The sequence below is a fragment of the Rhododendron vialii genome, chromosome 1a, assembly GCF_030253575.1.
Source record: "Rhododendron vialii isolate Sample 1 chromosome 1a, ASM3025357v1".
Taxonomy (NCBI): domain Eukaryota; kingdom Viridiplantae; phylum Streptophyta; class Magnoliopsida; order Ericales; family Ericaceae; genus Rhododendron; species Rhododendron vialii.
In genome coordinates, this window is record NC_080557.1 from 42,544,542 (window position 1) to 42,568,639 (window position 24,098).

General features: G+C 37.7%; 2 protein-coding genes across 3 annotated transcripts; one reads left to right on the top strand and one right to left on the bottom strand.

The window, feature by feature from the left end:
- The first annotated feature begins 9,629 nt into the window (after positions 1-9,629).
- On the top strand, positions 9,630-12,304 carry LOC131316533 (L-type lectin-domain containing receptor kinase SIT2-like). Its single transcript, XM_058345939.1, has one exon. It carries the CDS (start codon positions 10,029-10,031, stop codon positions 12,063-12,065), a length of 2,037 nt encoding a protein of 678 aa, XP_058201922.1. The 5' UTR covers positions 9,630-10,028; the 3' UTR covers positions 12,066-12,304.
- A 5,156-nt stretch (positions 12,305-17,460) lies between these two features.
- On the bottom strand, positions 17,461-20,408 carry LOC131316579 (L-type lectin-domain containing receptor kinase SIT2-like). Of its 2 annotated transcripts, XM_058346007.1 has the most exons (2): positions 19,999-20,408; positions 17,461-19,288 (listed from the first exon to the last, which is right to left on the bottom strand). In XM_058346007.1, the coding sequence occupies exon 2, from the start codon at positions 19,243-19,245 to the stop codon at positions 17,803-17,805; it is 1,443 nt and encodes a 480-aa protein (XP_058201990.1). In that variant the 5' UTR covers positions 19,246-19,288; positions 19,999-20,408; the 3' UTR covers positions 17,461-17,802. The 2 variants fall into 2 exon arrangements, with proteins under 2 accessions (XP_058201990.1, XP_058201982.1); XM_058345999.1 differs by having other exon boundaries at positions 17,461-20,408.
- Positions 20,409-24,098: the final 3,690 nt, after the last annotated feature.

Here is a 24,098-nt window from a genome sequence, read left to right on the forward strand (position 1 = left end):
TAGCGACACAAGATGACGTACCCTTCATCTGTGTTTCTGACATATACACATTTGTCACACTCGTTGATCGTGAAACCACTTGACATCATAACATTGTCAAATTTCTCATGCCATTGTTTGGGTGCTTGTTTTAGACCTTACAAAGATCTAACAAGTCTGCACACTTTCCTTTCTTGACCTGGCGTGAAAAAGCCCTCGGATTGTTCCATATAGATTTCCTCATCTAAATTGCCATTTAGGAAAGTTGTCTTCACATCCATTTGATGTATCTCAAAATTTCGCAAAGCCGTTATTGCGATTATCATTCAAAATGGATGTAATCCTAGTGACAGGAGAATAAGTATCAAAATAGTCTAGGCCTTGTCTATATCCTTTAATGACAAGCCTAGCTTTATACTTATCTATTGATCTATTTGCCTTCATCTTCCTCTTGAAGATCCACTTGTAGCCCAAAAGCACTACTGCTTGGAGGAATATCCACAAGTTCCTATGTATGATTTTGCAGAATGAAATCAATTTCACTTTTAATAGCTTCTTTCCACAAAAGACCATCAAGAGAGCTCACAGCTTCCTTGAATGTCTAAGGCTCACTTTCTAACAGATACGTTAGGAATTCTGGACCAAAGGATGCTGATGTTTTAGCCCGTTTGCTTTGTCTTGGCTCAACATCACATTCTTTCTCTTGGTCTTGACTGCTTTCACATGCAATCTGCAAAGTTCACTTAACGTAACTCGACTCTTCTATAGATCTTTATGGAAATGTGTGTTCAAAGAACGTCCTATTCCTAGATTCCATGATGGTGCTTGTGAATATCCAGTATCACAGATTCATACACAAGAAATCGATAGGTAGTACTGTTATGTGCTTAACCAATAAACACACAATCAACAGTCCTCGGCCCTATCTTCTCCTTTTTAGGTGAAGGTATAGCTACCTTTATGAGACGCCCCCACATTCGAAGGTAACTGTAAATCACACACCTCAGTGTGGATTAAATCCAATAGTTCAGTACTTCTTTCAACTCATTGATAAGAAGTCTCTATCACTTGGACCCTCATAAGCAGGGGTGTAAACGAGCCGAGCTTCGGCAAGCTCGAGCTCGGCTCGTTACTAAACGAGCCAAAAACTTGAGCTCGAGCCTTAACGAGCCAAACTTAGTCATTTACTAAACGAGCCTATTTAATCGAGTCGAGCCTCCCTTAACGAGCCGAGCTCTACTCGACTCGTTTAGTAAACGAGCAGAAAATTCACGCTCGAGCTTGGTTCGTTTAGCAAACGAGCCGAGCCGAGCCGAGCTCGTGAGCTGCTCGATTCGTTTATAACCCTACTCACAAGGCAATCACTTGCCTATCCTGCCCATTCCTTAAATGAGAGGAACTTGTTCCCGCAGGAACCATTGTCGGCGCACCAAATAGTTACGGTCAAACCATTTAGGAAAATACGAACACAAGTATTCCCTTATTTAGACATATTTTTGAAAACACTTGGCCCAACGGAGCCGAGTACAGAAAATGTCTACACCTAGCAGATCAAACACAAGACCGAGGCCGAGCAGTGTCAAGGCCAAAGCCAAGTAGACTACTCCAGAGGCTGAACGATCCATGATCCGAGGCCGAGCAGTGTCAAGGCTGAAGCCAAGTAGACCACTCCAGAGGCCGAACGATCTGTGATCCTAGGCCGAGTTGCACACAACTAACCATGGCTAAGGCTGAACAATTTATCAATAATTTGTGGTCGAGTCACGCACGACTGATCGAGACCGAAGCCAAACAATTTTACGACAAAGCCAATCCAAGATTGAGTAGCGCATGACTAACCGAGGTCATAGCCCAACAGTTTATCACAAAACTGATTCGAGGCCCAGTCGCGCACGACTGATCGAGGCCGAACCCACACGACTTCTCCTTTTGCTCCGAGCAAACGCCGATCACTAAAATTAACAATTATAACACTTAAACTACATGTTGTTTTCCGATCACTAAAATTAAGATCAAACACAACTTAGCAGCCGGATCTTAATATAAAGATGCAACAGTAATTGTCAACCCAATAGCAAAACTGTTAACCAACACCAGTATGGCATAAAACCAAATCTGTTTTTTTTTTTTCCCCAACCAATTAGATTTTAAAACAAACAGATTCCGATCATATTAAGCAAAAAGCGGATTCCAATTTTTTTTTTTCCACCTCCCAAAACAGTAAACTGTTCGAGACCAATCACTCTCTAAACTGTTTTTTTTTTTTTTTCCCATAAAAAAGACCGAACCTGGCTATACTTCCTGCCTCATAACTCATGTGAATAGATATAAACCAAACATAATCATGAACTAGGAATCCACTGCCCCTAGAATAAGACGGTAGTCCAAATAGCCATATTACTTAGCATAACCAATTTCTAATGTAATCTGTTAATGCATCACTAAGTGCCGCATCAATACGAATTCCAACAGTCCTATCTGTTTTCATGACTCTACCACAATGGAATCATAGCAGTTTTCCATATTAAGAGTACAGAATCATTTAGTGGAAAGTTAGCAGCTACTATGGAACCCAAGCAGAGCAGTCAACTCTAAATACCCATAAAAGCACAGAAGTATCAACAGTTGGTTTTTATAGCATATCAAAAGTCCACCGATCCATGTCATTAAAAGTTTAACATGCAAAGCCAATTCAAGAATTACACCAAGTTTGCACTACAACTTGTCTCCTCAAAAACCTTTTCTCCGAGCAGTATGTTTTCTCAAAACCGAAATCTGTTCGTGATCATAAAAGCCAGTGGGAGATTTCCCAGACCGTGTAAGTATAAGTACGGTAAACCTGTTACGAGAACAGGGAAACATTTGTTTTCCTTTTTCCAAAACCTGTTCATAATGGGAAATCCAGAAACTGTTTTCAAAATAGCCGAAACTGATTTTCCAAGGAATTTGTCTTAAGGTTGTAGGAAAAACAAGCGCGGAAAAACAGTAATCGGTTTTACTAATTTCTGAAAATTTACAGTTGAACAGAATACTCCTATTACATGAATTGGAATTACAAAATATGAAACATAAACTGTAAGTAGGGAACAAGAATTTGCAAACCGAGACCTGTTTTGTACAACGGTGCCCTTAAAACAAATTCGCCGCCTCACCGGTACTGGAGGTTGAGTCGGTGTTTGTCTCCTAAGATTGACTCGGTTCCCACTCAGCCACTGGAGCACTGCCGCAGACAGCCCGTCGAACCAAATTGTGTTTGTACTCTCTCTAGAAGAAGGAAAAACTTTTGGATTTCTTGGTGTTGAAACAAAGGAGCCGAACTCCTTTATAAAAAAGAGGAAGAGCCTTCTCATTGAATACAAGAATTCAATAGAGGAAGCCTGCCCATTCAATAGGGTCAATTCAATATTTCATATTGAATATAGGAAATTGAATACGGGGAATTCAATTTCTGTAGAAAACTGCTACAGCCATTAATCCAACAATTGATTCCATAATCAAATTATGGGTTTTATTCTAGGCATTCAACCCAATGTTAATCACGCACAATTGATTTTGGAATTGGACCATCCAAACGCGAATGGTACAAACCCAATAAAGCACAATCAATTCCAAACCAATCTAGATTAGACCATAGACAACAGGTCCCGGGCCTACAAATCCTAAGTCTCGGCCCCAGCCTAAGTCTCAACTAGATGTTCGGCGACGGCGAGCGCGCGCGCATCCCTTGGGTTTTCCAATTCCTATTATGAGAAATTTCTCATTCATCTCTAAATGGGATTTGATCACGGCTGTTCGGCCCACCTCACGTGTGGGTCCTACCAAATTCTCTTTGGTTAAATTCTATTTTCCAACAATGTTTTGATCCCGATAGTATTTCAGCAGGGGAATGTGATTCCTGGCATACTATTTCTGGTCTACTAGATCTCACAACTTCAAAGTGTACATCCTTTGATCCGTTCTTCAACTAATGCGAGCTGGTAATGTGGGACATACTGTTAATACAAGTACAGAACTCTTTCTGTTTCGGTATGAAATCTGAGAAAAAGTTGCGGTGTGTATTTTTTTGATGCAGTGATTCCCTTTCTGGCCTTCTATCACAGAGATTCTAGGAACTGGAGACCTTGGAGTGCATGGGTGCACGACAAAGGTATGGTGCACGATTCAAGCCATCTAAAAGTGTTTTAAATGATTTAGATTTCAAAAGGCATCTTACGTCAGATACCTTTTAATGGTGTGTGTAAAAGTATCCATGTGTGTAAAAGGTATCCATGTAAGATACCTTTTGAAATGTAAACCATTAAAAATACATTTAACGGTACGAATCGTGCACTACACCCCTTTAGTGCAGGGGTTCTATTCTTTGTATCGATAAGCTTGAAGTCTAAGTCATGGTGTAATCATTCTTGTGTTTACTTCTACTGGACAGTATTAGTGCTACTATCAATCCCACAATTCCTACCATTTTCATCGCAACCACACTTTAATTTTATGGCGAAATCTATCTATACTATCTACTAAGTAAGTGAGTAACACACTGCACGTTTGTTCTTCCTTTCTAAACAAAGACTTAAAAACTCCCACAAAAATCCGCCTCGGCCACTAATATTTTTTCTTCCTCTATTGTTTTCCACTTAACAACTGGAAAAAAATCTTTCAAACTTCCTCTAACATTCAACTCTCTCTTTTTATACAATTTTCAACCTAAAGGTTAAATAGTGCATCGATGAGGGATAAATATTGTATTAAAAGTAATAAATTTTTTTTGTACTACCATATAGTATGGGTACCGCTCTTCTTATAGTATGGGTACCGCTCTTCTTGTGGAATAATGTTATGGTGAAAGAGACAAGCGGTCCATCCCGGCCGATTGAACCAGATGAGAGGATTGTCGTATGCTTCATAGGGATGGATGTAGTTACGGTTTTTGCTTGACAATTCATCCAAGTGGAGAACCTGTATATCTTCAATATATGCTAAGTACACGTGTAAGACACATGGTACATTCTCACAAAATAAATGGTAAGTCTCACAAAAATCCATCTCGGCCCCAAATATTCTATCTCCCTCTATTTGTTTTCCACTTAATAACCCAAAAAAATCTTTCAAACTTGACCTCACATTCAAACTTTCTCTTTAATACGATTTTCATGCAAAAGATTAAGGGAATTGATTTTGCCATTCCCCTTTTTGTTAATGCCGCTTCCCTTCTCTCACAAAATAAATCATCTTATATAAACACAAATGGGAGTGACAACAACAAAAAGGGGAGTGACAAAATCACTCCCCAAGATTAAATAGTACATTGATAAATCACTCCCCACTCATCTCTTATGTTTTAATTAGTGTCCCCTCAAAAAAGACGTCAAATTTTTGGAGGATAAAATAAAATACTTCCGTGGATTTCTCAATTTCTTTGCACCAAATTAAAGAAAAACTTTCATTCGGTCCAAATATCTTACTTTCCGGGTTTATTTAAAAAAGGGAAATTTTTATAAATGGTCCCTCTATTTTGCACGAGTTCTCATTTTTGTCCCTCTAATATTAATTGTATCAATTTTAACCCTATAGTTTTCATTCCATCTCAATTTCGTCCCTCTCCCTAACGCCGTCAATGAAACAAATAGAATTGAAGGGCAAAATTGTCATTTTCTCTCATAGAGGGACTAAATTGAGATTTTATCTAAACCAAAGGGACTATTTTTAAAATTTTACATTTTACTTTCGTATTTTGCAAATAAAATAAAAAAGACCATAAGTAATGTATTTGACAACTAAATTATTTTTATTGGGTAGTCAAACTATATTGAAATTTTTTATATTTCATTACACATTACAAAAATATTGGAAAATGCACAAATCAACCCTTTAACTAATGTCTTTGTATCATGTTCTTATAATCTCCTTATTTTTTCACCCGATAAAAAAATGTTCAAAATTCGTGTTTATTTGTTATATGAGTGATCTTATGAGTAAGTCCCAAAATAAATACACTTATACCCATATTTTAATGTATTTGATCTCTTAATATTCCATAGTTAAACACAATTACAAGATTTCTAAATACTACTGAACAACTTTTTCTTTTTAATCATGTGACAACGAAAATAACGAGAGTGAAAATTCAATTGAAAAAAAAAATACAATACCAAGACATTTAACATAGGGGTTGCTTTTCAAATTTTCTCATATTTTTTGTGATATATATATATATATATATATATATATATATATATATATATATATATAATACAAATTTTCTCATATTTTTTGTGATATATATATATATATATATATATATATATATAATACAAACTTTAAAAAATTTCAACATATTTTGATTATTCAATATAAAATGAGATGACAAATATATTACATATGATGCATTTTAAATTTATTTACAAAAACAAAAGTAAAAAAATAAAATTATAGAAATAGTCCCTCTAGTTTGCATGAAATCTCAATTTAGTCCCTCTTTGAGGAGAAATGACAATTTTGTCCTCCAATTTCGTTTGTTTCATTAACGCCGTTAGTGAGAGGGACAAAATTGAGACAAAATGCAAACAATAGGGCTAAAAGTGATACAATTGATACTAGAGGGACGAAAATAAAAATTTATGCAAACTAGAAGGACCATTTGTAAAATTTACCTTTTAAAAAATAAGCTGAATTTGTTGGCGAAAATTTGTAAATTTTTGGTACGTGACCTTTCTCTTGGAAAGTCTTCAAGACCTAAATAAGCTCCTCAACATTTTCAGTACCATGGCAATTGTCGTGGAATTGGAAACATCTTTATCTATTCTAATATATAAAGGAGGAGCACAACAAAGACAAAGAGCAACCACAAAGGGCAAGGAAAACGAGCAGCCAAGTGGTTTCAATGGAAAAAAAAAAAACAAAATATGTTGCTTATAACTTCTATTTTCTTTCCCTTCCACATTTTAAAGATAATTTGTTATATACGCATGCAAGTTGGTGTTATTCTTTTTTTTTAAATCTTGAGATGAAAGATACTATTTATGGAGAGCCTGAACTAGTATGTGATTATGAACACCTTCTTTTTTACCCCTACAGAGATTCTAAATAAGTTTTGAAACTTACATAGGTCGTAAATTGTTTTGCTTGAGAACTTTTAGGTTCAAATGATTGTATATATAACATTTTATGCAGGTTTTCATGAGGCCTCCTCCATGTTTGCGTCGTGATGATCACTTAGATATGTTGAATGCAGTATACGATTTTGAATCTAAATGTCAGAGGGAGGGCTTACCAGTTGAAAATTGTGTTCGACGAAAATAGAGGCATGTCGAGCCTTGCAAAATGTTGGAGAAAATATAAGTGAACAATACCTATAGGAAAAATAGTAGGCCTTCTATCACCAAGCTGAATGCATGTGAAGCGACCAATATTTCAAAGACATGTTATAGAAAATGCTACACATTTGATGAATGCTTTGATGGAAGACGAGCATAATGTCCACTATTTGTGGATGGAGTTTGAGCAAGGGCCAATGATGCCAAACTCAATTGTGAGAGCGCACATTCTAAATAAAGAAAATCAATTTCATAGTCTAAGGAAAAAAGGCTGCAAGCCAAACATTAAGAATTTGGTTTAGGCTATAGTTAATAACCTTCCGCCCACATGGCCTATAAAGCAACAATCTTCAAAAACTTGAAACTAAATTTCATGGATATGAGAGCATTGGGAGCTATGCTTGAGGAGATCAAGACTGATATCATATGTTCGGAAGCTTTGGACGAAGTGGAGCAACAATTTACAAAACAAGAGGAGAAGTAGGGAAAAAAACCCCGACAAACGGTAATAATATATTTTTTTTAAAGAAAAAATTGTTTGTTACCCATTCAGTTAATTTTTACTTCAATACAAATCATACACTAACAAATGATTAAATGTTCTCATGTGTTCCTTTTGCAGGTAGCGAAGCGAAGATTGGAATTTGATGAACTATAGCTCCACAACATTTGGAGTTGCATGTATCCAATTATTTGAATTTGTCAATTTATTTTGTTTTAGGAGTTCATTTATTTTGTTCTAGGAGTTCATCGTGCTTTAATAGTTTAGATATGAGTATCAGAGTATGAGACTGTTATCATAACTCATTTTCAAAATTTAGCATTATCGTACCAAGAGTTGTTTCTTTTTTTGTTACTGTTCAGTTTGGATTTTTTTTTTTCCATATTTATTGCTACCATTATGTATGTTTTTTTTTTAGTTATGTTGATAGATTATGTTAGTTTCGCCTGTGCATAATAATAAAAGCTAATTACAAGACATGATAATTAAGGCAAAACCGTTGTTTAATGAAGGCAAAACATCAGTGTACAATCTTTAAATTATTGAACTTGTTCTTACTTTGGAATGATGCCTTCTACCTAACGTGCATATTTGCTAATAACAAATACTAGAGGCCGGGACACACGCGATGCGTGTGCAAGTCGGATTTTCACAATATTTTTGTAAAAATACTTCCCACTTATTGTTTGATCAAATTTTCACAAATGTTGTGAAAATCCAACTTGCATACGCATCGCGTGTGCCCCAGCCTCTAGTGTCTTATTATTGGAACATGCATTTCACATTCGACCCACCAGATTAATTTGGTCTATTCACTGTTGAGTAGTTTCTTTTTTTTTTTTTTTTTGCTAAGCTAAAAAGGGTGGAGGAGGAGGCGACCGGGCACCCTCTTCTGAATGTGACCATAGGGACTCCAAACCTGTGGCGGATCCCGAGAGAGACCAAAGAGCCATAGCAACTACCGCTCCACCAAGGGCTAACAGGCCAAAGCCAGACAAAAGAGAAGGATCAAATTCGAGGGATGCCGCTGGCACAACTCAAACTTGGTTCCTCCTACCTCACGCAAACCCAACGGAGTAAGCCTTGACCAACTAGACTATCACCCCAGATCAGGGGTACTGCACTGTGGACAAGATGCCCGGAGTGTCAAAATTTACAACTTCCATTCTTCGACCTATAAAATGCATCATGTGGTGAGACAGTGGTCCTTGATACACCATATAAATTGCATACATAGAAGGCAACAAAAGGGAGCACCAAGGGTTAGTTTCGTCAAGTCAGGCCGAAAAAAATATTTTTTTGTGAATTTTCTAATCACAGTGGGAATGACCTGGCTTTGACTAGATCGGATAGGGGATTAGTTGGGGTAAGTGTAAACTGGCCTGGACACTTAGACCATCAAAACCAAAGAAAGGCTAGAAGCTGGGCTCTCCTGGGGAGAAAAAAGCAAAGAAAAAATAATAAAATTCTACCATAAGTCTCCAAAGGGCAGTCCAAGCAGGAAAAAAAGACTAACTATCTTTCAGGGAAAATGGAAAAAGACAGAAGGGAGCTGTTTCTCATTTTCTGAATAATTCCCCAAAGAAGCAAACACTGAACTCCCAAGTCAAAATCAGTATTTCCCATTTCAAACGGCGAACTAAACCATCCACGTGAATTTCTTTTCAATTGCTAAAAAAAATCTTAACTCACTTTTAAGTAAATTCAGTTATAATTGAAATCAGCAAATCTTTATTCTTCAATTAATTTAGGAATCAATTTCTAGAGTTGAATTGATTCTTGACATGATGAGAGCCCCTGCCGTCAAATGCCGTCATAGTTTGCAAAGTGACAACCGAACTGAACGAGGCTTCACAAATCCAACACGAGCATCTTTGCTCACAAAGTGGTCCTTAATCCATCTATGAAATGGAGATTATCCTGGTTTGTTCCTTAAGTAGTCTTCATTTAACTTATGGTTTGTTTGTGTGGTCTTCCATTCTCTATCAAAGTATAACCGTGAGGAGAATGACATGGTGACTGTTACATTGGAGTCACATGAAGTTATAATCGTTCAGTCACAAACTTAGGTTTCTTTTGATGACATGCTGCCCTCTATGCAACGGTGTTGACTCCCCAAATCCCCGTTTTACCCTTGGAAGGAGACCCTTATGTTTAATAACAAAGACGAATCTATCTCCAAACCAAGAACTAACCATCCATTGCAGCAAGCAAGAAGCTCTTCCTGAAATTGGTAAATGACTTCCACACCGGTATCAGTTTATTTTCTGATACTTTTATATGCTTGCTTGAATCCCCTAGCCATGGCTGTAGATGAAAATGAGTTCGTGTACAAAGGCTTCAAAGGAGCCAATATTAGCCTTGAAGGGGTTGCGAAAATCCATTCCAATGGTCTTTTGCAGCTAACAAATTTTTCAAAGCATCAAATCGGTCGTGCTTTCTACCAGCATCCTATAGGATTTGATACATCTTCGTCCACATTACCGCAAGCTCTTTCATTTTCCACCCATTTTGTGTTTGCCAATGTTCCAGAGGTAACAAATATTTGTTGTTGTGGAATGGCCTTTGCCATCTCACCATCTATGAACTTCACCCAAGCCGTAGGAAGCCAGTATTTTGGGCTCCTCAATTCTTCTAAAAATGGGCTCCCTTCCAACCATCTATTGGCAATTGATCTCGATACCCTTGCAAATTCTGAATTCAATGACACAAATGATAACCATGTTGGAATTGATATTAACAGCTTAGTATCAAATGTATCTGCTACGGTCACGTATTACTCCAATAGGGAACGAATAAATAGGAGCATGCAGCTTGTAAGTGGGAGTCCAATGCACGTTTGGATAGAGTATGATGGGTTTGAGAATGTACTCAATGTAACACTAGCTCCTATTACAAGCCCCAAACCAGATCAGTCTCTTCTGTCAACACACATCAATTTTTCTTCAATTTTGTTGGATTCCATGTATGTTGGTTTCTCCGCGTCTACGGGATTAGTTACAGGGAACCACTATATTCTTGGTTGGAGCTTCAATAAAAGTGGGAAAGCACAAGACCTCGAAATTTCAAAGCTTCCTTCACTTCCTCATCAAAGAAAACCCAGTCTAGAAATTATAGGTCTAGTAATTACATTGTCAGTGACAATAGGAGTCATTGAGTTGACTATCACAATTGCAGGGATATTTTACGTGTTGAGGAGGAAAAAGTATGAAGAAATACGTGAAGATTGGGAAAGGGAATATGGCCCTCGTAGGTTTTCCTATAAGGATCTCTTCAAAGCTACCAGAGGTTTCATAGACAAAGAGCTTCTCGGAGCAGGAGGTTTCGGCAAGGTTTACAGAGGAGTACTTCCCTCTTCGAAGGAACAAGTTGCTGTCAAGAAAATCTCCCATGATTCAAAACAAGGGATGAGGGAGTTTGTGGCTGAAATTGCTAGCATGGGAAGGCTAAGGCACAGGAACTTGGTGCAGCTCCTTGGCTATAGCCGGCGGAAGGGAGAGCTGCTCTTGGTCTATGATTATATGCCCAATGGAAGCCTTGACAAGTTCCTATTTAGCAATGAAAAACCAATCCTCAACTGGGCACAACGTTATTGTATCATCAGAGGAGTAGCATCCGCCCTTCTGTATCTGCATGAAGAATGGGACCAAGTTGTTCTTCACAGAGACGTGAAGGCTAGTAATGTTCTATTGGACTCTGATCTAAACGGAAGGCTAGGGGATTTCGGACTTGCTAGATTATACGATCATGGAGCAAACCTCGAAACTACCCATTTGGTGGGGACAATTGGGTACCTTGCACCAGAGCTTTGTAGAACCGGAAAGGCAACCACAAGCACTGATGTGTTCTCTTTCGGTGCATTCATACTCGAAGTAACTTGCGGAAGGAGGCCCATACAGCTACAACAGTCTCCTGACGCGGTGGTTTTGGTTGATTGGGTTTTCGAGAAATGGAAAGAGGGAGCGATTCTTGAGACAAGTGATCCTAGATTGGGAGGAGATTATATGGAGGAGGAAATAGAGTTGGTTTTGAAAGTAGGTCTGCTTTGCTCAAAGTCTAATGCAGCGATAAGACCTAGCATGCGGCAAGTGATGCAATACCTTGATGGAGATGTCCTGTTGCCGGAGATAGTTCATGATAGCACAAGTATGGGTACAATAGGTCTTGGTAATGAAGCATCTTCTGAATTTGTCATGTCATTTCCGTCATCCATTGTGAAGTCTTCTGTTCCCTCCATATCTAGCACAGAGTCGATACTCAATAGCGGACGGTAAATTTGAAAGTTTCCAGTGCCTTGGATAATGCTCGAACATGGTTTTTTAAAATTATTTTTGTGTGTGTGTGTGTGGAGGAAATGCAAGAAATGTTAGTTTGTTAACGGGAGTTAGAAGAATTGAACCTAAGACTACATGAATTTGGAACAAGCATGCAACCACTTTGACTAGCTCGCAAGTTCATAGTTTGAATGTTTGAGACTTAAAAGAAGGATTGCTGCTATTGGGTGAAGGAGACATACGTACTTCAAATTTCGGTTAGGAAGATAGTTGAATATTACTGATATTTGTATATACAGAAGCATATGAATGTCAAATTCTGCAGCTTTTATAGCTTTCTTTGAGTACTGTTGTATTGTTTCTGGTCTTTGCAAATAGCAGCAAGTCAGGAAATATATTCTTGACCCATGTTTTGATTAACAAATGATGATGTTTCATCACTAAGCTGGAAGTTAATCATCTCGGCTTTCTTTTTAGTTCGTGTTTCCTTTACAACTACTTGCATTACGTCTTCAATGTTTTGTCGTACAGAGAAGTACTGGTAGTGTTTCTGGTCTATTAGATCTCACGACTTCAAAGTGTACATCCTTTGATCCTTTCTTCAACTAATGCGAGCTAGTAATGTGGGACTGACTGTTAATACAAGTACAGAACTCTTTCTGTTTCGGTATGACTGCAGCGTGTATTTTTTTTGACGTAGTGATTCCCTTTCGGGCCTTCTGTGGCACAAAGATTCTACGAACAGGAGACCTTGTAGTGCATGAATGCACTATAGAGGTATGGTGCACGATCCGAGCCATCTACAAGTGCTTTTAATGATTTAGATTTCAAAAGGTATCTTACATCAGATACTTTTGAGAAATTTTTGGTTGCAAATCGGGTACCACGTGGTACCAGTGCAACACCTTCGAGCCGTCCAAACGTGTTTTGGACAGCCCGGACTCAAACACCCTCTCTCCTTCTCAGCCAAACACTCTCTCTCCTCTTTCTCTCTCTCAAATCCTGGCCATTCAAAACACGTTTGAATGGCTTGAATGTGCGTCGGGCACCACGTATCCCATACCTTATTTGCACCCAAAAACTTCTCAAGGCGAGAAAGGGGGCTCTCCTGGGGAGAAAAAACAAAGAAAAATAAAATAAATTTTTTACATAAGTCTCCAAAGGGCAGTCGAAGCAGGAAAAAAAAAAAAGACTACCTATCTTCCAGGGAAAATGGAAAAAGATAGAAGGGAGCTGGTCCTCATTTGTCTGAATAATTCCCCAAAGAAGCAAACACTGAACTCCCAAGTCAAAATCAGTAATCCCTATTTCAAACGGCGAACTAAACCATCCACATGAATTTCTTTTCACTTGCTTTAAAAATCTTGACCCACTTTTAAGTAAATTCAGTTATAATAATTGAAATCAGCATGTCTTTATTCTTCAATTAATTTAGAAATCAATTTCTAGAGTTGAATTAATTCTTGCTCCTGTGGATCGAAACCCGTACTACCGCTTTACTACCAAATTCCATTTTGCGCATTTTACGGGTTATGTTCATCTCGATTTTGACACGATGAGAGCCCCTACCGTCAAACCCCGTCATAGTTTGCAAAGTGACAGACCAAACTAAATGAGGCTTAAAAAATCCAACACGAGCATGATTTCTCACAAAGTGATCCATAATCCATCTATGAAACGGAGATGATCCTGGTTTGTTCCTCAAGTAGTCTTCATTTAACTTGCGGAAGGGAGCCCATACAGTTACAACAGTCGCCTGATGCGGTAGTTTTGGTTGATTGGGTTTTCAAGAAATGGAAAGAGGGAGCGATTCTCGAGACAAGTGATCCTAGATTGGGAGGAGATTATTTGGAGGAGGAAATGGAGTTGGTTTTGAAAGTAGGCCTGCTTTGCTCAAAGTCCGTTGCAGTGACAAGACCTAGCATGCGGAAAGTGATTCAATACCTTGATGGAGATGTCCTGTTGCCGGAGATAATTCGTGACAGCAGAAGTATTGTACCAATAGGTCTTGGTAATGAAGCCCCCCATATGAATTTGTCATGTCATTTACGTCATCCATTGTGAAGTCTTCTGCTCCCTCAATATCTAGCACAGATTCAATACTCACTAGCGGTAGGTAAATTTGAAAGTTTCCAGTGCCTTGGATAATGCTAGATCATGGGGGTTTTTTTTTTTTTTTTTTCCTTCTGGAGGAAAGGCAAAAAATGTTTGTTTGTTAGTCGGAGTTTGAAGAGTTGAACCCAAGACTGGATGAATTTGAAACAAGCAGGCAACCACTTGCGTTACGTCGCAAGTTTATAGTTTGAATGTGAGACTAAAAAGAAGGATAGCTGCCATTGGGTTAAGGAGACATAAGTACTTCAAATTTCGTTAGGATGGTAGTTGAATATTACTGATATTTGTATGTACAGAAGCATATGAAGGTTAAATTCTGCAGCTTCTATTGCTTTCTTTGACATTCAGGTATTTAGCTATATGTCGTATTTTTTTATACTTGTGTACATGTCTTGACTTTGTTGCTCTAGTGTGTTCATGTAGTCTAGTCTAGATTTATTGCCTTAGCTATTAGAAGATCCTGAAGGATCACGTTCCTTGGACTAGAAATTGGATTTTAGAGTTCAATACAAGTAAGTGATTGTTATTGTACCCAACTAAATGTTATTTAGTGATTGCCAATTCCACTCCCTAGTCATGTGAGACTACATATCATTAAGAAGAGAGACGTGGGGCGGGGCGGGGTGGCTTTTCTCTCATCTTTTCAAACATGAGATGGGCATATGACAGCCTTTGGATTTTGTTTGGAAAATCTACCTTTGATTGACAGCCTTTGGATCTAGTTTACCAAATTTCCCGGTTTGAAAATGTCTTCTTCAGTGGTGACATGTAGTAGGTAGAGGTTATCAAAAGGAGAAGATTAATACCCAGTAAAATGTAAAATCTTGGAGGCCACTGGGTTCATCTTACACAAAATTTCCTCTTTGGTTGTGCCTCTGTAGCCTTGATGCTTTGTACTTTAATTTGTATTTTGAGTTAATAAATGTTTTTACAGATAAAAAAATTAATTTCATGTCAGGGCATTAAATTACTAGCTAAGCATTGTACATATGACTAACATGTAATTTGTGTTGTTCAAACAGATCATGACGATTATAAGATTGAGAGGGAACTCCTTCCTGCTCGAGCAGAATATCCTTGGGGTCACAAACCTTAACATGGATGATTAATTTTGTCTCACAAATTCAAGCTTAATTTGGGACAATGAGGTTGTCCGCGGTGGGGTGGGGTGGCTTTTCTCTCATCTTTTCACGCTTGCGCTTGCGCTTCTGCACCCGCACACGAATTATGACTTACTCAATCACTGCATCAAGAAATACACGCTGCAAGTTTTGCAAAAAGAGTTCGGTAATGTATTAATACCAGCTCGCATTAATTCAAGAAAGGGTCAAAGGATGTACACTTTGAAGCTGTGAGATCTAGCAGACCAGAAATAATTAATATGCCCAGAAACGACATTCCACCACGAGCGAAAATGGTACTGGAATCAAAACAAAACGAAGTACTTCGCATGTATGACCAAATGTTGAAGACGTAATGCTGGTAGTTGTTAAGGGAACAAAAAAAACCAGGAAAAGAAATACCGTACTAGAAAGAAAGCCGAGGAATAAGAACATGCAATAGTCAGCATTCAACAACTGCTGTCTGATGATTAACTTTCCGCTTATTGATGACGAACCAGGTTTAATAGAGTTATCAATTCATCATACAACATCATTTGTCAACCAAAACATGGGTCAAGAATAAACTTAATGTCTTGCTGCCATTTGTGAAGACCAGAATAATACAGCAGTAGCCTCTTTCCCCTTCAGCGTAACAAGAAAGTATGCGATGTGTTGCGGTGACACCTTGTGTCTTTCCTTATTCCAGACAACCCCTTTTGAATGCAACTCGAAAGGCTTACTAAGAATTTTGGAAGTCCAACCATGTCTAGCCTTTTAAGGATCACCAATTAAGCAACAATAGAAGCTGAGTTCCACGAGTTAAGCTTGTGCCAACTTTATCAAACCTTTGAATCTACAGGAAATATGATTAGAAATGTAATCTCGAATTCCAATGTACGCTAACACATTTTACAGAATTAACTAAAAAGCATCAAGTCTGCGTGTAACTACTCGCTCAAGTTGCACTCGATCTCCTACAATATCATTACAGAAACTGTAAGAGTGATAATAAAACAACAAACTGGTTTTCATTCATATTAATTTCACCCTGCAGGAACTTTATTGTCCATATAGGAACTTGTCAATGCTTTTCATTGCAGAACAGAATGAAATGCTGGGAAAATTAAACAACTAACAAAATCAATAAAGTTAAATAAACTCTTTTGAACAAAATTAATCTGTAAAAGGATCAAGATATGCAAACCAAATTCTGTGGCATCTGCCTCAGTGGTTTCACAGTAGCAGTCACACCACACTGTACTTCAACCGAGTTAGAAGCAAACCCAAGCCCAAACCATCAAGCTTTTGTGTAGTAGAATAAAGATAATGGACGTTACAGAGTAAAAAATCGGAGACAGATTGTCCTTTCTTTTGTTTAAGATCTCGAATATCCATCTCAAGACTGAATTTTCTTGCCAAGTAAGTTTGAACATAACGCTAAATCCCGAACTTGTTTTGCAGTCTCAATTTTACCGAGTTGCATTCTAATAGAGACACCAACAGAGTAATTTTACTGTTATCCATATCCCATTCATCCACTTTTCAAAGGCATCACTCCTTTGATCATTCGATTTTATGGGATTCGTTTTCTTTCCGGTGACATACATCAACATGCATGCCTTTTCCTTTCAGGAAAACTACTCATGATATGAGACCAATGGCTGTAATTGAGACCAGTGAATTTGACGGAGATGTTTTAAATAATATCGGATGAGGCCATATTCGTTGGAAAAGACTAATGAAAATAGATATCAGAGCAAGGATGCAAGAGCTATACTGATTACCGGGTCTAGACACGCCAAAGAGGGCTTATCAAGAAAAACCGAAGTAGTACTCAGAAGTGAGTCAGAACCAATCAACTAACAAAGATTGGCTTGCACTAGAACAAGAGACAATCAGGAGAGGAAGACACCAAACAAAACAATGGGCTCTGATACCTTGTAAATTGCAGATTATCAATCTCTCTTTTTTTATACGAATATTTCTTTTTCATAAGTGCAATACCAATCCCTTACTTGTATTGAACTCTATAATCCAATATCTAGTCCAAGGAACGTTATCCTTCAGGATCCTCTAATAGCTAAGGCAATAATCGAGACTATACTACATAAGCACACTTGAGCAACAAAGTCAAGACATGCACACAAGTATATCAAAATATGATATAGCAAAATACCTGCAAAAATCAAAGAAAGCTGTAGAAGCTGCAGAATTTAACATTCGTATGCTTCTGTATATACAAAATATCAGTAATACTCAATCGTCTTCCTAACCGAAATTTGAAGTACTTATGTCTCCTTCACCCAATATCAGCTATCCTTCTTTTTAGTCTCACACATTCAAACTATGAACTTGCCAGCTAGCCCAAGTGGTTGCATGCCTGTTCCAAATTCATCTAGTCCTAGGTTCAAATCTTCTAACTCACACTAACAAACTAACATTTCTTGCATTTCCTCAGGGGAAAAAAATGAAAAAAGAACATGAACTAGCATTATCCAAGACACTGGAAACTTTCAAATTTACCGACCGCTAGTGAGTATTGACTCTGTGCTAGATATGGAGTGAGCAGAAGACTTCAGAATGGATGACGGAAATGACATGACAAATTCTGATGATGCTTCATTACCAAGACCTATTGTACCAATACTTGTGCTATCATGAATTATCTCCGGCAACAGGACATCTCCATCAAGGTATTGCATCACTTGCCGCATGCTGGGTCTTGTCGCTGCATCGGACTTTGAGCAAAGCAGGCCTAGTTTCAAAACCAACTCCATTTCCTCCTCCAAATAATCTCCTCCCAATCTAGGATCACTTGTCTCGAGAATCGCTCCCTCTTTCCATTTCTCGAAAACCCAATCAACCAAAACCACCTCGTCAGGCGACTGTTGTAGCTGTATAGGCTTCCTTCCGCAAGCTACTTCAAGTATGAATGCACCGAAAGCAAACACATCAGTGCTTGGCGTTGGCTTTCCGGTTCTGGAAAGCTCTGGTGCAAGGTACCCAATTGTCCCCACCACATGGGTAGTTTTGAAGTTTGCTCCATGATCGTATAATCTAGCAAGACCAAAATCCCCTAGCCTTCCATTTAGATCAGTGTCCAATAGAACATTACTAGCCTTCACGTCTCTGTGAAGAACAACTTGGTCCCATCCTTCATGTAGATACAAAAGGGCAGATGCTACTCCTCTGATGATACGATAACGTTGTGCCCAGTCGAGGATTGGCTTTTCATTGCTAAATAGGAACTTGTCAAGGCTTCCGTTAGGCATATAATCATAGACCAAGAGCAGCTCTCCCTTCCGCCGGCTATAGCCGAGGAGCTGCACCAAGTTCCTGTGCCTTAGCCTTCCCATGCTAGCAATTTCAGCCACAAACTCCTTCATCCCTTGATTAGAATCATTGGAGACTTTCTTGACTGCAACTTGTTCCTTCGAAGAGGGAAGTACTCCTCTATAAACCTTACCGAAACCTCCTGCTCCAAGAAGTTCTTCGTCTATGAAACCTCTGGTAGCTTTGAAGAGATCCTTATAGGAAAACCTATGAGGGCCATATTCGCTTTCCCAATCTTCACGTATTTCTTCATACTTTTTCCTCCTCAACACGTAAAATGTCCCTGCAATTGTGATAGTGAGCCCAATGGCTACTATTGTCACTGGCACTATAACTCCTAGACCTATAATTCCTAGACCGGGTTTTCTTCGATGAGGAAGTGAAGGAAGCTTTGAAATTTCGAGACCCTGTGCTTTCCCACTTTTATTGAAGCTCCAACCAAGAATATAGTGGTTCCCTGAAACTGCTCCTGTAGCAGCAGAGAAACCAACATACATTGAATCCAATAGAATTGAAGAAAGATTGATTCGTGTTGACAGGAGAGACTGATCCGGTTTGGGGCTTGTAAGAGGAGCAAGTGTTACATTGAGTACATTCTCAAACCCATCATACTCAATCCAAACGTGCATTGGACTCCCGCTTACAAGTTGCAAGCTCTGGTTTATCCGTTCCCTGTTGGAGTAATACATGACGGTAGCAGATACATTTGATACTAAGCTGTTAACATCAATTCCAACATGGTTATCATTTGTATCATTGAATTCAACATTTAAAAGGGAATCGAACTCGATTGCCAAAAGATGGTTGGAAGGGAGCCTATTGTTAGAAAAATTAAGGAGCCCAAAATATTGGCCTCCTAAGGCTTGGTTGAAATCCATGGATGGTGAGATGGCGAAGGCTATTCCATTTGCTCTCAGATTTGTTATCTCAGGAACAATGGCAAACACAAAATGGGTGGAAAATGAAAGAGCTTGCGGTAACATGGACGAAGATGTATCGAATCCTATAGGATGCTTGTAGAAAGCACGACCTATTTGATACTTTGAAAAATTGGTTAGCTGCAAAAGACCATTGGAGTGGATTTTTGCAATCCCACCAAGGTGAATATTGGCTCCATTGAAGCCATTGTACACGAACTGGTTTTCATCTACAGCCATGGCTAGGGGATTCAAGCAAACATACAAAAGTATAAGAAAATAAACTGATACTGGTGTGGAAGTCATTTAATGCTATGTTTGGATTGGGTTTTTATTTTTTATTTTTGAAAAATAGTAGGGGTAATAATTGGAGAGTGATAGGGAGAGAAATGTTGAAAGTAGGGAGAATCTAGGGGGAATTTTTTAAAAAATTCTTTTTGAAAAGTGAAGAGAATAAGGCATTACCAATTTCAGGAAGAGCTTCTTACTTGCAGCAATGGATGGTTAGTCCTTTGTTTGGAGATAGATTCTTCTTTGTTATACATAAGGGTCTCCCTCCACGGGTAAAAAGGGGATTTGGGGAGTCAACACCTTTGCATAGAGGGCAGCAGAGCAGGTCAGCTAAAGAGACCAAAGTTTGTGACTGAATGATAATAACTTCACTGTGATTCCAATGTAACTTGCAACATGTCATTCTCCTCATGGTTATCCTTTGGTAGAGAATGGAACACCACACAAACAAACCATAAGTTAGATGAAGACTACTTAAGGACAAACCAGGATCATCTCCGTTTCATAGATGGATTAAGGATCACTTTGTGAGCAATAATTCTCATGTTGGATTTGTGAAGCCTGATTCAGTTTGGTTTTTCACTTTACAAACTATAACGGGGTTTGACGGCAGAGGCTCGAGTTGAGTTTTGTTCACCCTCCATTTAAGAGGGTGAACATTACCTTCCTCTTTATTGGTTAAAATAGTGTGGTCCCCATCACAAAGTGATGTCATACTTACCAAAAAGTGTATTGCATGATAAGCATGACATCATTTTGTAGTGGGATCCACATCATTTCAACCAATAAGAATGAGGGTAATATTCACCATCTTTTAAGGAGGGTGAACAAAATTGCACTCCAGAGGCTCTCATCATGAAAAATATAACCCGTAAAATGTGAAAAGTGGTAGTACGGGTTTCGATCCACGTGGACAAGAATTAGTTCAACTCTAGACATCGATTTCTAAATTAATGGAAGAATAAAGATTTGCCGATTTCAAGTATAACGAGATTTACTTAAAAGAGAGTTTAGAAAAAAATTTAGCAAGTGAAAAGAAATTTAGGGTATCAGGTCCACCACTAACTTTATAATCGATGATTTAAGATATTTTGCACCTGTTAAATCAATCGATGTTGTAGTGATGTATTTTCTCTAGAAGCTTGAATTATCTTTTGGAATTCGAGTATATGTGAGCTAAGAATAAACCATTATTGATTGTCCACGCTAAATTAACACTAAACTCTACATTTTTAACTTATCATATACTTGGTAGTATGAAAACAATTGTATTTATAAAGTTTTCACATAATATCAAAGCGGGACCCATTTCATCCCATATTTTAAAAAATTCAAAATTCACACCCCACAATATATCCTTAACATCCCCCTCATGTGCAACCTTTTTGCTGGTCTGTCATCGCAGGGTGTGGATTGTGAATTTTTTTGTCCAATATGGGGTGGAATTGGCCATGCTCCGATACCATGTGGAGACTTTATACTTCTTCCGTCTCAATTTAATTGTCTCTCATTCTATTCTAACCGGCTAAAAAACTAGTTATATCTTTAAATCCGTAATGAATTTCATATCGAACATAGATCATGTTTGATAGATTTTGATTAATTCTATAATAAAATATTTTCGAAATCAACTAAAACATTATAAATTACTAGATATAATCAATTACAAAGTGGCACTAACTCCCAAAAAGGACAATTAAATTGGGACGGAGAGAGTATCTATCTCAAAACCAATTAGTAATAAGTGAGGATGTCCTAAATATTATATTTCTATTACGACCTCTTTTGGGCGAACAAAGTGACTTATTCAAATATGAGAAGCTGATTTCCTTACTCGAAGAAAAAATGGGCTTGTTCTCGGAAAAAGCCGACCTCCAAGAAGAAAAAATGGCCTTGGAAAAGGTAAAAGCCTACCTCCAAGAACTAAAAGACAAAATGGATTTGGAAGAACGCTTCGAAGAAGGATTCGACTTGTGGGAAACATAAGATTCCGACTTAGAAACGTGATGATGGATCTTAGAAGTGGTGTTAAGAAGTTATAGAATGACACCAGTTGTCACGATTTCTGGAGTTGCCACTGATAGAGAGTTAGAGTGCATGATATTTTGAAAGAATTATTTTACTAAGGTGATTCCCCTTTAGAGTGCATGATAGTATTTTCCTCACATTCCTACCATGAGAAAGGAAGTTTGCTGAATTTTTTTTTTCCCCCATCGCAAGCACACCGTGTCTCCTGTAATTCTTTCATGGCGGCCGAATCTATCAATACCAGATACCGAGCACGTGAGTCACACACGACACATGCTCTGTTTTTAAACAAAAATAAGTGATGTTGGACAAGCTTTTGAAAGATTTTTTATATTGTTACTTTTATGATTATAGAATTAGATCTTGAGTAGGAATTTTCTTTTTAGCTTCAGAATTATGTTTCTTTATTTGAGTTAATTCTATTTTTCTATTTATTTAGGAATATTTCTTGGTCTACAAGAATTATGATTTTAATTAGGAATAATATTAGGAAATCTTATTAGTGCTACCTATTTTGCACGTTTCTAATTTTCCTATTTTCTAGTTTTTTAAGATATTATTTCTTTTTCCTTGTAGTTTTGGTTTCCAAGTAATTGTTCCGCTTGGTTTCCACTCTAAGTAGTTACCTTATTGTTTGCTTAGTAATATTCTCAGAGTTTACTCTCTTGTGGATTCAAGAATTACTCGTGGATTCGAGTACCAATCTCGTTTGAATTAGTACATTAACTAATCTCTCTCTATCAACTTTCCACTCACGACAACTAAAAGCAAAAACACTTCCCCTTTTAGTGTAGTTTTCACATTAATGGTTAACTAGTGCATCGATGAGGGATAAATATCATGAAACATAATATATTATGGCGCTCAATCGCACACTTTCAAAAGTGTTTTGGATCGTTTGGATTTTAAAAATCTATTCGCTAGGAGAGTTTAACTCTTCGCTGAAAGAGTTTTTTTTTTAAAATCTGGACCATTGATTGACAAAACGGATGACTGAGGTTGCACGATTTTTATACTTCATACATAACGTCTTCAACAATAAGGTGAATTGGATTTGGATGGGCGAAGTTTGGTACTATATTTTAGGTATGCGACCTTTTTCTTGAAAATGTCTTCAAAGCTAGTCAAGCTGTCTCACATTTTCAGTACCATAAAGTCCCATTACAACTGTCCCAAGACTAATCAAAGCTGTGTCTCATTTTCAGTACCATAAGGTCCCATTACAACTGTCCCAAGACTAATCAAAGCTGTGTCTCATTTTCAGTACCATGAGGTCCCATTACAACTGTCCCAAGACTAATCAAAGCCGTGTCACATTTTCAGTACCATAAGGTCCCATTACAACTGTCCCAAGACTAATCAAAGCCGTGTCACATTTTCAGTACCATAAGGTCCCATTACATATTTTCCAGTGTACCAAAAAAAATAAGGTCCCATTGTTACAACTGTCGTGGAAAAATCTTCATGTCCTGTTAAGATATTTTTTTGAGAGAGGGCAAGAGAGTAATTTTACCTACCAACTCACCAAGACAATTGCTGACTAGAAAGAGGTAGAATGAACCCTTTAAACACAATGTCCTGTTAAGATATCTCCAGCACAATTCTGTATATTCTTTGTACATGACCTTTCTCTTGGAAAAGTCTTCAAGTAGTCCTTTCTTTTGCCAAGTACCGTAAAAGCTAAGTTTTGCTATGGGTTTTTTTTTTTTTAGATTTTTGGGTTTTTTTTTTTTGTTATGTTCTTGCGTTTTGTTCGTTTTGCGATAAATTTTTATAGATTATTGATTCGTTTCGACAAGACGAATCAAAAAAGTAAATTTTTTTCCTTTTAACCCTAATATTTTTTGAAATACCTAGGATAAAGTCCCAAAAGCCGGCTTTTTTGGCTTTAGCTTAGATATTTCTAAAAATATTTAAGTAAAAGTCATACTTTTACTTTTCTGATTCCCCTCGTTGAGACGAAACAATAATCCACAAAAATTTGTCGCAAAACGAACAAACACAAAAAAAATTTGAATAAAGACAAAACAAAAAATTCCAAAAAAGCACTTACTGGAACTTAGCCGAATCAAGTAGTTGCAGTGCCTTTGTCAAGTATTTAATGTCATGGACACACCTAGCTCTTTTTTCTCCCACGTGCCTCTCTCTCAGTCAAGTCAAGTGAAACCTTAAAAGCAGAATCAAATGCAACTTTTATTTTTTGTTTCAATAAGCTTTTTCCCAAAATTATCATGTTGAAACATTAA